Source organism: Rhinopithecus roxellana, chromosome 15, assembly GCF_007565055.1.
Source record: "Rhinopithecus roxellana isolate Shanxi Qingling chromosome 15, ASM756505v1, whole genome shotgun sequence".
NCBI classification, from domain to species: domain Eukaryota; kingdom Metazoa; phylum Chordata; class Mammalia; order Primates; family Cercopithecidae; genus Rhinopithecus; species Rhinopithecus roxellana.
Genome location: NC_044563.1, coordinates 8343017 through 8358033, shown reverse-complemented (window position 1 = coordinate 8358033; position 15017 = coordinate 8343017). Strand labels below are relative to the sequence as shown.

Here is a 15017-nt window from a genome sequence, read left to right as displayed (position 1 = left end):
CTCTACTACCCCACCGTGCTTTCCTGGCCTTAGGGCCCTCAGGTCCGTAATGGAGAGGCCCCCACACTGCCTGGGAAACGCAGAAGAGCTGGAGGGGTTTCTTCTCTGAGGATTCTGGTGTCAGGAGATGGCAGCCCAGGAACAGTAGACAGATGGATGAGACATTCTCCTTCTCACGCACTTATCCTACACGCCGGTCACTCTCAAAAGCACACCCCTAGGCACACTGGGGCTCACACTCTCTTGCACACATTGATTTTTTCACGTGCACCTGCATTGCCCTCTGGGCTTCTGCAGTCTCCTTCATGAAGCAGGGGTGGGTGGAGCAGGGGCTGCCGGCACTGATGGAGACTGATGATACTTGAACTCCCCTATGACAACTCACTCTCCAGCTGTCCCCGCCTCCCCCACACCCCACCCTTAAACACACATGCACTGGGGCTGACAGCTATTTCCTCTCTCAGCCTCCCTCTCCCACCTCTGCCTGCTGCCTCTCGTATAGCTGCCGTCAGGAGCCGACTGCCTCTGGGGCTGGAATCCTGTGCTCCCTCTGTACCCAGGTAAGGAGGCAGTGGCCCAGGGGCTGAGCGGCCTAGCACCCTCTCTGGACCCACAGGAGAAGGCAAAGTTTTACCAGGTGAGAGGGCTGTTACCAGCTAGGATGGCAGAGTTTACCAAAGATTGGAGGGGGACTTGGTGCTCAGAGGAGGGAAGGACTAGCTTCTTTGAGGCATTAACTAGATGTCAGGTACCAGGGGAAACCACTCAACTGTCTGTCAGTATTCACAAGCAGTCTGGGTGGGAAGATGACACCAGCAGGCTTAGAGTAACTGGCCCAAGGTCACGTAGCCAGGAAGCTGAGGAGCTGGGATTCAAACCCAGGTCTTGGACTCCCACAGCTTGCACTCCGTCCGCCTTTTTTTTAACCTGCCAAAGCTGGACCTTAGCTGCTGGGCTCCTGAGAATCCTGGGAGGCTGGGGGCTGTCTCTATTGAGTCAGAAGGACTGATCTGGTGGTTCCCAGGGATGGCAGGACTGTGCTCTCTGATCATCCCCATGGGACTTGGATAAGCAGCAGCTGGTCTGCAGGGAATGTTTCAGGGCAGACAGTGGGTAGCACTTGGCTGTCTGCTGGGAGTGAAGACCCAGCCCCACCGCTGCAGCTGAGGAATGCTGGGCAAGTTGCTGTGCTTTTCTGAACTTCATCCGTTTCTTCTTCTGAAAAGTGGGGTCTCATAGGTCCATTGCAAGAGTAACTGCTCTGCACATCCGAAAGCTTAGGAAGTGCCCATTCTCAGGAAGCACAGGCTCCTCTTCCATCTACCTGCAGATCCCCAGCTCCAAGGGGCTCATCTGCCAGCAAAATTCTAGTTTGATATCCCAGGACCCCACCCTATAAAGGACTGTGGTCTCTAGAAGGGAGTGGGTTTTCTCATCCTGGCCAACAGTGCTTTCCCTAGAAAGATGAGTACTAAAGCCCATTGCTCCCCTCTCCCACTTTCCTTCTTCCTCTTCCATCCTCTCTTCCTTGGAGTAGGGGAAGAGGAAAGAGCACAGGCTGAGCATGCAACTTGCTCCTCCACGTGTGTGTGCTGTCTGGGTGGCTCTGGGCCAGTTATTTAACAACTTGAGGCTCAGTTTTCTCATCTGTAAAATGGGATGGAGTACTAGCACCATTCTTCTAGAGCCAGAAAGACAGCACCTATTGAAGGACCTACCATAGTACCTGGAGTGTCACTGGTGCCCAGGACAACCCGGGTCCCTGTCCCTGGCTACTTGCCCCCTGCCTCCTGCATGGAGCCTCATGCAATGTCTTCAGCCCTCACTGATCCTGACCAGCCTCACATCAGGTGGTCTTTCAGGCTTTCAGTGAGGATGTGAGCATGCACGTCTTATTTTTGGATGAGTGCATGAGGGAGTAAGTGAATGAACAGGGCAGAGGCTGCTGCTGTGGCTGCTCCTGAGAGGGGAGAGATCTTTTGGCCCCATTGGGCCTGCAGAGCCCCATGTGGGAGTTCCTCCTACCCAGCTCTCCTGGCTCTTATCTTATTTCCTCTCCAACTATCAGAGGAGGGGCTGGTTCCACTGTTCACGGTCAACACATCTAACCAGCCACCACTGAGTGCGGGGAGCGGCACGGAGGATCTTAGAGAGGCAAGGTCTGGGGGTGCTGTGGGGGGGAAGGGGCAGCATCTCCATCCCCCAGGCCAGCAGGACCCTCTTGCCCTAGTTGTGGGGACTCCTTCACCCGCCAGTGCTCTGGGGATTGGAAAAAGGAGTCCTGTGTGGCCTGGCCTTGTTCCTATTTCTGTGTGATCTTAGACCATTTGCTTCATAGTCATCACAATGACACTGATACAGCACCTGCTGTGTGCCAGGCCATGTTCTAAATGCTTTTATGTATTAACTCATTTAATGCTCCCAATAACTCTATGAGCTAGATGCTGTTATGACTGACATCCACGTTTCAGATTCAGAAAAAGGCTCAGGAAGGTTAAATGACTTGCCCAGGCACAGCAATGCTGGGATGTTACTCCCCCCGCCCCCACCGCCCAATATATTCATGAGTCACATGGGCATCTCCTGGGGACGGTCCCACCCCAGGCCTCTTTCTTGGTTCCCCCGTGTCCCCTGCACTGCCAACCTAGGCGCCACCTTCCCTCCACTGCAGAACTCCACGATGTCCGCCAACGCCACGCTGAAGCTGCTCTGTCCCATCCTAGAGGAGATGAGCCATCTCCGGAGCCACAGCAACACCAGCATCCGCTACATCGACCACGCGGCCGTGCTGCTGCACGGGCTGGCCTCGCTGCTGGGCCTGGTGGAGAATGGAGTCATCCTCTTCGTGGTGGGCTGCCGCATGCGCCAGACCGTGGTCACCACCTGGGTGCTGCACCTGGCACTGTCTGACCTGTTGGCCTCTGCTTCCCTGCCCTTCTTCACCTACTTCTTGGCCGTGGGCCACTCGTGGGAGCTGGGCACCACCTTCTGCAAACTGCATTCCTCCATCTTCTTTCTCAATATGTTCGCCAGCGGCTTCCTGCTCAGCGCCATCAGCCTGGACCGCTGCCTGCAGGTGGTGCGGCCGGTGTGGGCGCAGAATCACCGCACCGTGGCCGCAGCGCACAAAGTCTGCCTGGTGCTCTGGGCGCTAGCGGTGCTCAACACGGTGCCCTATTTCGTGTTCCGGGACACCATCTCACGGCTGGACGGGCGCATCATGTGCTACTACAACGTGCTGCTCCTGAACCCGGGGCCTGACCGCGACGCCACGTGCAACTCGCGCCAGGCAGCCCTGGCAGTCAGCAAGTTCCTGCTGGCCTTCCTGGTGCCGCTGGCGATCATCGCCTCGAGCCACGCAGCCGTGAGCCTGCGGCTGCAGCACCGCGGACGTCGGCGGCCCGGCCGGTTTGTGCGCCTGGTGGCGGCCGTCGTGACGGCCTTCGCACTCTGCTGGGGGCCCTACCACGTGTTCAGCCTGCTGGAGGCGCGGGCGCACGCTAAACCCGGGCTGCGGCCGCTTGTGTGGCGCGGGCTGCCCTTCGTCACCAGCCTGGCCTTCTTCAACAGCGTGGCCAACCCGGTGCTCTACGTGCTCACCTGCCCCGACATGCTGCGCAAGCTGCGGCGCTCGCTGCGCACAGTGCTGGAGAGCGTGCTGGTGGACGACAGCGAGCTGGGTGGCGCGGGAAGCAGCCGCCGCCGCCGCCGCAGCCCCTCCACCGCCCGCTCGGCCTCCTCCTTAGCTCTCAACAGCCGCCCCGAGGAACCGCGGGGCCCCGCGCGCCTCCTCGGCTGGCTGCTGGGCGGCTGCGCAGCGTCCCCGCAGAGGGGACCCCTGAACCGGGCGCTCAGCAGCACCTCGAGTTAGAACCCGGCCCAGGTAGGGCAGCGCTCACACGCTCACTAGGGCACCGCGGTTCAACTTGATATCCGGACTCCAGCCGCAGTGATCAAAGTCGGAGGGGCGGGACCCAGGCATCTGCATTTTAAAGTGCCCCGGAGACTCTTTAATCTTTTTCAGAAACAGTGAGTTAAAGCAGTGCTTCTCAAACTTTATGTGCCTGTGAAAAACCTAGGGGTCTTGTTAAGTGCAGGCTGATTCAGGAGGCCGGGGCGGGTGCTGAGAGTCTGCATTTAACAAGCTCCCAGGCCGCGAAGCCAGTGCGGCAGGTTCACAGAGGAGGCCTGGAGTAACACAAAGTGAAAGTCATAATAGACTTCTCACACTAGGGCAGTGGAGTCGGAAGGGCACACGGGCGTCTCCCTGGAGCTCAGTTTTACCAGATGATGGGAGAGGGAGTTTTATGTTAAACCAGCTATGTATTTTTGGAGAAGAGAGAGGAAAGGTTTGAGAAGCACTGTTCCAGTCGGCCCTCTTCATTTAGCCAATGCTTACTGCCCTAGACGCTTTATCCCACAATCTTAAGGAGCAGCTTCTATTAGCCAGTCTTTACAGCTGAGCACATTCTGGCTCAGGGAGGTTAAGTGACTTACTCAGTTTCAGGACTAAGGACCACAGGGGTCTGCACTGTAACCCTAAGCATCACATGCTCAATGACTCTGGTGAGCGAGGACATTCTCTGACTTACTAGAGGGACTTAAGATGCTACCCTGTGACCCAGCACTGCCCAAAGTGCTTCCAAGGCAGAAGAAGCAGGGGATGGCATAGTCAAGCACTCAGGAAACCTGGGGCTAATCAAATCCAACAGGGGAAATGACTAAAAGTCTTCGGTCTTTAGAATTTGAATGGGCACAGCAACTCCGAGACTACAGCACATGTCATTTCTTAGCTGAGCTGACCAGCCTCCCTGCAGGTGTGGTATTCTGTGGGATACCACTGGGTATCCTCTGGGCACTGGTAATCCCAAGATCTGTGCAGCCCCCGCCTCCAGGCTGCATGGGGCTGGGCAGCTACCATTTCCCATTTGTGGGTAGGAGGGGTAACTTGCATTTCTGACCTACCACTTCCACTGCACCGCGTCTCATTCCTCCATCTGCCATGGACTTGGGGTCAGAGACTGCTGGGTTTGAGCTCTGCAGCCCAGGGACTGAAAAACTGGTGCCAGTGAATTCTACTTGGTGGATGAAATGTCAGTGGAAGAAGCAGATGAGAAACTCTTGAGATCTTGGTCCTGTGTTTTTTCTGCCACCAAAGCCAGGGTCACTGAAGGCCTGGTCCACAGCAGGTGTTGAGCAAAGGAAACAGTGAGGTGCCCAGCTAGCTGCACAGCCACCCTGTGTTGACACCTCACCCCTGCTCCCTCCCATCCCTTCTCCCTTTACTCATAGCACTTCCCCCATCGGACACGTGGTGCATTTTGTTTACTATGTTTCCTCTCCATTAGAATGAAAGCTCCTTGAGGGCAGGGACTTTGGTCTATTGTCTGTATTTGCTGGTGCCTAGGATTGTGCCTGTATGCAACAGGCACTCAATAAACATTTTGCTGTAGACTGGACAGGCATGACTTAGTCAGATTCTCTGGGGCTTCTGCAGAGTCTGGTTTGGGAAAGGAGGTACTGAGGGAAAACTCTGCTCCCCGCAACCCCCCCATTTTAATCTTTCAGTGTTGAAAAGTGGAAAGGAGCCGGATTCAGCTTGCCGGGGACAGAGCCAGTGGGGTGTGGAGGTGCTCAGAGCAGTCTTTGGGAAGGTGTGGGGAAAGCTGGATTCCCAACTGCCAGCCTCCAGGCCTGGGATGAACCTAGCATGCTGAGAAAGGGCATACACCGCTGGGGGAGTCACCTGCCAGCCACCAGCTCACTGAGGAACCAGAAGAATTGCTGTTCTTGGTTTGAAGGCACTTGGAGAAGGAGAGGAAGGAGGGATGGGGGCTGAATCTCTTCCCGCCCCCATCTCTGCCAGGTCCCAGGTCCCAGGTCCCCTCTGGGCTTCTGTCCCACACAGACCTGCCTGGAAGCCTTCAAAGGCTGAGGAGCCCCGGTCGGGGTGGGGTCCCTGTTCTGCAGCCACGGGGTTGGAGTGCTGGCTCCAGCAGAGGCGTCTGAGCAGCGGCCTGAGGTGCTGTGTCTGACATGATTGTTGGCCATGGAAGGCCTCGGGCTGTCCTGAGCTCAGATCTTGGCTGCCAGCCGCTGGGGCGGCTGCTTCTGCAGCAGGGCCAGGGTGTCCCGCTTCTCAATGGAGCGCAGCTGCTTCTTCTTTGCCCGCTTGAGCTTGGCGGGGTTTCGGATCTGGGGATGGTATGAGGGGAGGGCATTAGTGTGGCTGCAGCCTTGGTCCAAATTCCCAGGGGAGAGGAAGGCCACTCCACAGGGGCCTGAGATCACAGCACGACAGTGGTGACACATGAGGCAGGGGTCGAGGCCCTGGTTTGCACCCCCAAGCGGGGCAGAAAGGCAAGGGGGGGAAAACGAGACACTCACCACTTGGACGACTTCTGCCTTCTGCTCATTCTCCAGGCGGCGTTTCAGGTTCTCGGCCCGGCGCTGTTTCTTCTCCTAGAACATGCAGGAGAAGGGGATTTGAGTCGGGGAGTGGAGGTGGCCCTGGTCTCTCAGGCCCCAGAAGAGTGCGAGCAGGCAGAATTCCCAGAAGGGGAAAGGCCCTCTAACCCAGGCTCCAGGTTGGTGATGTGTGGATGGAGGGCCAGCGGGAGCAATCCTGTGCCACGGTCTAGTGCCAGGGGCCCACTGTGGTGGAAGCTCCTGACAGCACGTTGGGAGGTGGGTACGGGACAGGCAACTGAGAACAGGGGCTGAGACATGGAGGTGCCCACCTAGAGATTCACGCACATGCAGAGACAGTGGTCCCTTGGGCCACTCTCATCAACTGCCAAGGGAGAAAGGGGTGCTGGCCCTTCCCCCATTCCCACCCTCTTGGACGGTCTCCCCCTCTTCCCCTGGAGTCCCGCTGCTGCAGAATGCCAGGTCAGGGGTGAGGGCTGGGTCCCTGAGATTTTTGCAGGTGTGGGGCTGGGGAGGGGCTGCACTGTACAGAAAAGGCTTTGGAGCTATCTGGGCTGGGTTCAAATCTTGATCCTGTTATTTCCTTTTTTTTTTTGAGATGGAGTCTCGCTCTGTTGCCTGGGCTGGAGTGCAGTGGATGGATCTCAGCTCACTGCAAGCTCCACCTCCCGGGTTTACGCCATTCTCCTGCCTCAGCCTCCCGAGTAGCTGGGACTACAGACGCCCGCCACCTCGCCCGGCTAGTTTTTTTTTTTTGTATTTTTTAGTAGAGATGGGGTTTCACCGTGTTAGCCAGGATGGTCTCGATCTCCTGATCTCGTGATCCGCCCGTCTCGGCCTCCCAAAGTGCTGGGATTACAGGCTTGAGCCACCGCACCTGGCTGATCCCGTTATTTCCTAAACAGATGACCTTAGCAAAGTCTGTGCCTCAGCTTCTCCATCTTTAAAGTGACAGTGACCACAGTATCTACCTTGTAAGATAGTTTTGAGAAATCAATGAGGGAATGCACGTGCAGGGCTTGGAGCAGCCCCTAGCTCCTTGGGCACACTGAGACTCTCGATGGAGTCTGTCTTGGGAGGGGAAGCCCAGTGCTCTCTGGCCATGCTGACTGTGTCCCTCGGCAAGGCCAGGGTGGGGATGTCAGCTCCAAGGTTGCTGCATGGTTAGGGGTCTCTGCTGGCTTTGGTGACTTGGGGTAGCAGGGGTGGCCTAGGCCCTGGGGGAGGAAGGAGAAGTGAGCCTTGGCCTCTTGTGGTCAAGGCAGGCCTGGGCTGGGCAGGAGCACCTTTGCAGAGGACCATGAGAAGTGAGACGGCAGCTCTGTCTTGCCCAAGAGGGAGCCAGGGCCACACAGGAAGAGATAAGGCCTCAGCATACAGTGGCAGACACACCGTTCCTCGGATGTCAGCTGTAAGCTGAGCTGGGGTGACTTAAAGCAGGGGACAGATGACTGAGTGACTGGCCCACCGCTTTCCTCAGTGGCCAGGCTGGGACCACGGGCTAGGGATGAGTTGTCTGAATCCCGTCCAGCACTCCTCCTACACCCCTGGGGTCATTAGAGGAGTGGAGGAAGAACCTCTCACTGATGTCTCTGCCCTGGGGGGCAGGTGCTGACCAATGCCACTCCGCTTTCTCTGCATGCTGCCTGCTAAGCATGGCCTCTTCCCCCCACCCCCACCCCCCGCTGAAAAGTTCCTGGGAGATGTGGGTGAGGCTGTGACCCTTTACAGGGGCTTCCTGGCACTGGGATGGGTGACAGGGGACAGAAGTGGAGGAAAGGTGCGGGGGCCATCTGTGTTGCTGGTGTGTGGGCTGCTTCTTGGAGAATGACAGCAGCCATACCGGGGACATGGATTTCCAATCTGCAAGCCCTTCCCAACTGAGTAGGTTCCAGCAAAAGGCCCTGGACCCCAACTCACTAATTGCCCTACCACCCAGGGCTTCCTCCTGGGCCTCTCCCCATGGCCTGCTTCTGGTCCTCCCCCTCCATCCCTGTCCCTGAGGCTCTTTCAGCAGCCCAGGCTAAACTGGATGGTCCCCTGGGCCTCCCTGCCCTGTGGTCCCAGACTGCAATTCTGCTTCTGGCCAGGTGCCCTTCCTCCCTGGGGCCTTCAGATTCAAGAACGTTTCTTAACCAAGCTGGCCTCCCCCAGGCACCCTCCCTCAGCTCCCGCCTCAGGTTGTACCAGCAGACACCAGCTCAGCCTGGCTGGCCCCTCACCTGGCGGCGCCTCTCCTTCTCCTCCTCCAGGTGACGGGCAAAGTCCTTGGCCAGCTTCCTCTCCTGCCGTTCCTTCATCTTCCGCTGCCACGATGTGCGCAGGGGCTTGTCCTGAAGCATCTGGGAGAATCTGAACGGGGGAGAGTGGGTGCGTACAGGGTCTGTGGGGCGAGCGCCACCCATGCCCTGTCTCTTCTCAGCCGCAGGCTCTGGACCTTCTTCCACAGAGGCCAGGCAGAACCACCTCCTTGATGGCCCGACAGGCGGCCCTCCAGGTCTGCAGAGACTTGGGGTGGGAGGGAACCCTGATTGTGCTGGCTGCCATTTCTCAGGTCTTGGCTACATGCCTCTGAGGTGGGTACTCCTATCTTCTCCACTTACGGAGGAGCAGGCCAAGGTGTGGAGAGGTTAAATAGCTGACTAAAGATACCTTGTTCCTAAGTGGCAGTCAGGACTCGAACCCTGTCAGCGACTGCAGAGTCCAGGCTACGCACCCCCTGCTGTAAAGTTCTGCTGCTTCCGCCAAGCGCATTTGGCCCGGATGTCAATGCCTCTGGAGGTCGGGCGCTCACCCCCTCTGGAGGCGGCCCATTCCATTTCAGAGCAGTGTGAGTGGTTAGAGTTCTGGGTAATGATTCAGAATCTTCCCCGCCAAGACTGGATGTGGTGGCTCATGCTTGTAATCCCAGCACTTTGGGAGGCCAAGGTGGGCGGATCACATGAGTCCAGGAGTTGGAGACCAGCCTGGCCAATATGGCAAAACCTACCAAGCCAACCTCTCACACTCTCACTCTCACACTCTCATGGAGCCTCTGGTTTAAAGGATAACAGGCAGTCAATAAGAATCACGGAAATAAATAAGCACTTGTGCAAATGGAGGTGTTACAAAAGAGAAGGACAGCACACGATGATAACATAAAGCATGGGGACTTAACCCTAGTTAGATAAGCCAGAGAGGCTTTTCAGAGGAGGTGACATTTGAGCTGAGCCCTGAAACATGAGTGGGGGATTGGCCAAAGGAAGAGCCTTTCAAACAGTGGGAACAGCACGTGTGAAGGCGCTGAGGAAGGAGGAAGCGTCACGCACAGGGGAAACATGGAGGGGACGTCGGTGTGGAAGCTCTAGTGATGGAGGGGAGAGGAGGGTGGGCCTGCCGGCCTCATTAAGGAGGCTGGAGTGCGTGCTCTGAGTGAGCAACAGCGAGTCAGGAAGGGTCTGCAGTTGGGCAGGGAGCTGGGACCACAAACTCTCTCTCCAGACTTCTTGGTCAAGTGATCTATGGCCTCCTACTCTGCTCCAGCTGCTGATTCTGTGTCTTGTGCGGGCCCCTCCCTTCTCCTCACCTGTGCATGGGCCCAGCCCCCTCGAGCTTAGCAAGCCCATCTCCCCACCTGCAGCGTGAGTACCAGGACCCAAGCTTCACTCGCTCAACTTGCTCATCACCCTCTTCCCACCTGGACCAGCCTCCTCCAGTTCCACATGGCCATCAATGGCCCAGCCATTCTCCTGTGACCCGCTGGGACAGGGCAGAGGGGTAGTGCCATCATCCACTTCTCCAACAGCTAGTCACTCTAGCTTCAAAGTCTCTCTCATGGGAGACTTGCAATAAATTACTCTGTAAGCCTCAGTTTCTTCTGTTTAATCAGGGGTGGGGGGATAATACCCACAGCCTAGGGTTTTAAAGGTATAAGCAAAGGGCCTAGCATGAAGCCTGGCACAGAGTCAGCTTCTTCCCTAAAAACACCCACCTTCCTCATGGCCCCTCACAGGCATGTATCCCTGACTCTCCCTGTGGTTCCCATTAGCTTGAATTGGAACTGAACCCCACACCTCTCCTTCACGGCAGCCTAAACTCTTCCTTCTTCAGACGAGCCACTTCGTTCCTTCCTTAAATAAGCATTGAGCATTTACTATGCTCTTGGGCCAGAAAGACAAGAAAGATCTCGTGCCTGCCCCTTAAGAAGGTTGCAATCCAATTCAAGGTGGATCTACAGGGATTGGGCAAAGGGGTTTTGCACACAAGCTTCGGAATCAGATCTGTGCTCAGATCCTGTACCTACCACTTATTTAGCCTCGGTTTCCTCGCACAAAAAACAGGAATACCACCATCTGCTTCACAGGGCTGATGTGCAGATTAAGTGTGATGATACATGCTGTTCCATGTTTGAAAGGCTGTATATAATCAGTGCTCAGTAATACTTTTCATCTTAAAGGCAAGTAACTGTAACAGACTATGTTGGATGAAGACTTCACTGCTTTGATCAAGTAATGGCTGGTTTACTTGCTTCTGCCTCCCTCACTAGAGAGGGTAGAAAACGGTAAATGTCTGTTGAACGAATACGCAACTGAGGTGCTACAAGAGAGGCCCATAGGGACCCCGAAGAGGAAAAGCATCAGAGAAATTGATCTATGAGGGCCTGGCCCCACCCCTCCGGGATCCCAGGTCATTTTACCACATTCTGATTGTAATTACCTGTTTGCTGACACCCTCACTAACGTGAGCTCTCTCTAACCCTGGGGCTATTCTCCAGGCTGCAGCAGGGCAAAGGCGGGGTCCCAACACCATAGAGAACGCCACCCCTGTCCAAGCTGTCCCCTACTTCACCTTTTCTTGGAGCGGTCCTTCCAAACTCGCCCCGATTTGGGCTTCCCCTTCGGGATTACAGGAAGCTCCTCTTTGTTCAACTTCTTGGACGCTGGGGCCTGGGATGAAGAATCTTTTCGCTTCTTTGCCCCGAAGCCGCCTGTCACCATCTCCCCAGCTGGAGGTGGCTTGCTCGGCTCATGCTGACCCCGCGGGGAGCCAGGTGCCTTGGGTGTCAGCTCCAGTAGTGGCTGAGAGGGCTCCGGACCGGGAGCTTGCTGACCGGGGTAAGGCTCTGGTGATCCTGGGCCCGGCGGTAGCTGATGCTGGGGGGCTCCCGGGGTCAGCTCCTCCTTACTCTGGGCCAATTCCGAGGCCAGTACTCCCTGGTCCTGAGAACACTTTGATGCCTCCTCACTTGGCTTCGGCTGACATCGTGGGGATTCAGGACGGGACTCCGGCTGTCTTTGAGGCGACTCCAGGTGTACGTCTTGCTGACGCTGGGGGGACCCTGGGCCTGGCTCTGGCTGCACTTGGGGGGACTCCAAGCCTGCACCCTGCTGCAGATGGGGTGATCCTGGGCTTGTCTCCGGCGGTCTTTCCGTGGACCCCAGGCCAGCTTGCTGCACACTTGGAGGAGACCCGGGTTCCCTCGTTTCTTCTGGGTTCGACTGGAACTCCACAAGGGCCCGTCTCACCCGCGAAACTGAAGTGAGGCTCTCGGGGGATTCGGGCCTCAGGCCTCCCAGCCGTCGGCTGCGCCTTAGCGGTGTATCCATGCCTCAGCGGGTAAGTTTCCACACCCCTGTACACGTGCAGACCCCGCCGACAACCGGCGCCTTCCTATGACGTCATGAGTCGCCACGTCCGTGACGCGCAGGAAGGGCTGTTGCTGAGGCGGCTGTGTTGGTGAGGAGGGCAGAGGCGGGACTGGGGCGGGGGGTGGGATGGGGCTCGGCAAGCGCATGCGCAATTCGCGCGGGCTTCGTTAAGTGATTGATGAGCCAGTCTTTTTTCTAGGATTCGCTTTTGCCTTTCTTGCAAAGTTTCCCGGGAAAAGAAGAGCGAGCAAGTAGAAAAGGGAAAGTGGGAGGACCCATTTCAGGGAGAGAACAGAGTTGAAAAAAGGTCCGAGGAGCCTTAGGCAAGGCCCGATGGAAGTTTTGTGGCCAACTCCGGTGCATTGGGCAGGGTCCTGCCCTCCTTGGGCCTGTTTTCTCATTTGTGGTATGGGTCATTTTGCACTAGCTTCGTGCATCCCAAATGACCCTGTCGGAGTCCTTCTCCCAGCAGCCTGAGGGAATGCTACCTGGGGGTCGTGGAGGTGGAAGATCGGTCTTTTCTGTGTTAATTGTTCACACTCTTGCTTCTCCCGTCCTGTGCTTCCGTATATAATCCATGGCTCTCCCTTTTCAGCCTTTTCAACGTCTATGAGTGAAGCTGAGGTACCAATAAGATGCAGCACCTTTGTCCTGTGGCTCACCTGGGCCCTCAGCCAGCTGCGTACGCTCCCACGTCCCTCTTCTTCTGCCCCAGTTCTAGAAACAGGTTGGATCATCTCTGATCTTCCTTTCAGCCCAGACAGTGGTTTTTGCCCATGTGTCAACCTGCCTCTCCTCCCCTCCCTTCCCTTGCTATTCAACTGTAAATGTACTTTGCTTACTAAGCACTTTGGGACCTCACCAGTGAGCACAGTGAGCAGGTGTTGCCTTCTGGACCTCCCAGGGCCTAGAAAAGACTTTCGGGATGTGGGATTGGGAAATGTCGGGCTGTGTAGACCTTCCTGTGAGACCTAGGAGTGAGGCTTTGATTTACTTACAGCATGCTTCTTAGGAAGAACATCTTGGAAGTGGCCCAGTTGCGTAATTATTGGGACTGCCTGGGGTTGGCTATTAGAGGTCCCAGGGCCCCTGTCCAACATTCCAGTGGTTTCTTTTGAAACCATTCCATTGTTTCTCCAGCTGGGGGCTTGCGAGAGGGCCTGGGAAATTGTCCAAGGATATCAGGGGTCAGAGTGTCCTCAACTTCCTCATGTTCCCGAGCTAAGGAGACCCCTGCAGGGGGACTTCGCCTGCCTTGCTACTCCTCCCCTGCCATGCAGCTGTCCACAGGAGAAGCAGCTGGGACACCTCCTCGCCCAGCTCTTCCACCCCGCAGCTGTCAGAGGAGTGAGTTCCATTCAGTTCCTTAAATGCCCTGCACCTGCCTAGAGATCCCAATGATCCGACACTCAGAACCAAGCCTGGCAGGCATTGCCAGGGTGCTGGAGGAGACTGTATGCCCCTCTGCCCTGCTCCAGTCCCCCTAGGCTTGCCCTGCCTCCTAAGCTCTTGTCCCCAGCTGGAGGGATCACTCTCCAGTGCCGACTGGATCATATCCTAGTCTAGCCTGAAATACCTCAGAGGGTGATCTCAGGTTTTCACCAGATAGAGGGAGATGTTTCTCAGAGACCTTTGGGTGTCCCCTAGACATTTGGAGGCACTTTGTCAACCTCAGCATCAGGTGGGCTCTGGCCCAGAACCCCCTACTCCCACCTGAGCTCGGTTTGTCATTGTCATTATACATGGTATGCACAGGCCTGGAGGAGACTCCTGAAATTTTCAGAAGAGCCTGGTGTGGTGGTCGCTGTTGGGACCCTGTCCCCTTACACTCCTTTGCTTTCTTTTAAAAATTATTATTTTTGAGACAGGGTCTTGCTCTGTTGTCCAGGCTGGAGTACAGTGGCACAATCACAGCTCACTGCAGCCTTGACCTCCAAGGCCCCAGGGAATCCTCCTGAGCCTCCTGAGTAGCTGGCACCACAGGCTCATGCCACCATGCCGGGCTATTTTTATTTTTTGCGGAGACGGGGGTCTCCCTGTGTTGCTCAGGCTGGTCTTGAACTCCTGGGCTCAAGTGATCCTCCTGCCTCAGCCTCCCAAAGTGTTGGGATTACAGGCATGAGCCACTGTGTCTGGCCGCTCCTTTGCTTTTTTTTTTATTGCAGCTTTCTACATCCCAGCTTTCTTGCCTTTGGGTGGTAGGATACTGAGGGGCTTCTCTGCAGCCCCCAGAGACCCCCAGCAGGATTGAACTCGTATTCCCCACAAAGGTAACCTGCTCATGCACCCTCTTTTGTCTTCATCCCTGTCTCATTTCCCCATTTTCTTATAGATGCTTGCTGGGGTCATTTTCAGAGGAGATAAATATTGTACTTAATCCTCTTCTCAGAGTTGGCTTCTGGAGAAACCTAGCCTGAAACACTGGTGCCAGCCATGACTGGTCCAGGCATTGTTTCAAGCACTCTGCAAGTACAAATCCATTTCTTAATACTTCTCCCAACAATCCTGTGAGGCAGGTGCAGTTGTTATTACTCCCATTTTACAGATAAAGAGACTGAGAGGCTGGGTGTGGTGGCTCACATCTGTAATCCCAGTACTTTGGGAGGCCGAGGCAGGCGGATCACTGGTGGCCAAGAGTTCAAGACCAGCCTGGCCAACATGCCAAAACCCCATCTCTACTGAAAGTACAAAAATTAGCTGGGCGTGGTGGCAGGCACCTCTAGTCCCAGCTACTCAGGAGGCTGAGGCAGGAGAATTGCTTGAACCTGGGAGGTAGAGGTTGCAGTGAACCGAGATCATGCCACTGCACTCCAACCTGGGCGACAGAGCAAGACTCTGTCTCAAAAAAAAAAAAAAAAAAAAAAAAGAAAGAAAAAAAGAAACGAAAAGACTGAGGCACAGAGAGGCTGAGACACTTGTAAAGGTCACACAACAAGTAAGTGGTGGAAGCAAAATCCATAC

At 56.0% G+C, this 15017-nt stretch overlaps 2 protein-coding genes across 3 annotated transcripts; one reads left to right on the top strand and one right to left on the bottom strand.

Moving 5' to 3' along the window:
- Positions 1–443: 443 nt before the first annotated feature.
- On the top strand, positions 444–5459 carry PTGDR2 (prostaglandin D2 receptor 2). Of its 2 annotated transcripts, none has more exons than XM_010384964.2 (2): positions 444–560; positions 2672–5459. In XM_010384964.2, the coding sequence occupies exon 2, from the start codon at positions 2681–2683 to the stop codon at positions 3869–3871; it is 1191 nt and encodes a 396-aa protein (XP_010383266.1). In that variant the 5' UTR covers positions 444–560; positions 2672–2680; the 3' UTR covers positions 3872–5459. The 2 variants fall into 2 exon arrangements, with proteins under 2 accessions (XP_010383266.1, XP_030773979.1); XM_030918119.1 differs by having other exon boundaries at positions 471–637.
- Positions 5316–12144, bottom strand: CCDC86 (coiled-coil domain containing 86). The gene is made up of 4 exons (XM_010384962.2): positions 11257–12144; positions 8652–8781; positions 6388–6462; positions 5316–6195 (listed from the first exon to the last, which is right to left on the bottom strand). The coding sequence occupies exons 1-4, from the start codon at positions 12012–12014 to the stop codon at positions 6076–6078; spliced, it is 1083 nt and encodes a 360-aa protein (XP_010383264.1). The 5' UTR covers positions 12015–12144; the 3' UTR covers positions 5316–6075.
- Positions 12145–15017: the final 2873 nt, after the last annotated feature.

Excerpts from the sequence above, each read along its gene's own strand:
- PTGDR2 (XM_010384964.2), top strand. The coding sequence starts at position 2,681 with ATGTCCGCCAACGCCACGCTGAAGCTGCTCTGTCCCATCCTAGAGGAG.
- CCDC86 (XM_010384962.2), bottom strand. The coding sequence starts at position 12,014 with ATGGATACACCGCTAAGGCGCAGCCGACGGCTGGGAGGCCTGAGGCCC. Across the intron at positions 6,463-8,651 it reads AGAAGGAGAGGCGCCGCCAG|GAGAAGAAACAGCGCCGGGC; the intron begins GTGAGGGGCCAG and ends TGCATGTTCTAG. Across the intron at positions 6,196-6,387 it reads AGGCAGAAGTCGTCCAAGTG|ATCCGAAACCCCGCCAAGCT; the intron begins GTGAGTGTCTCG and ends TACCATCCCCAG.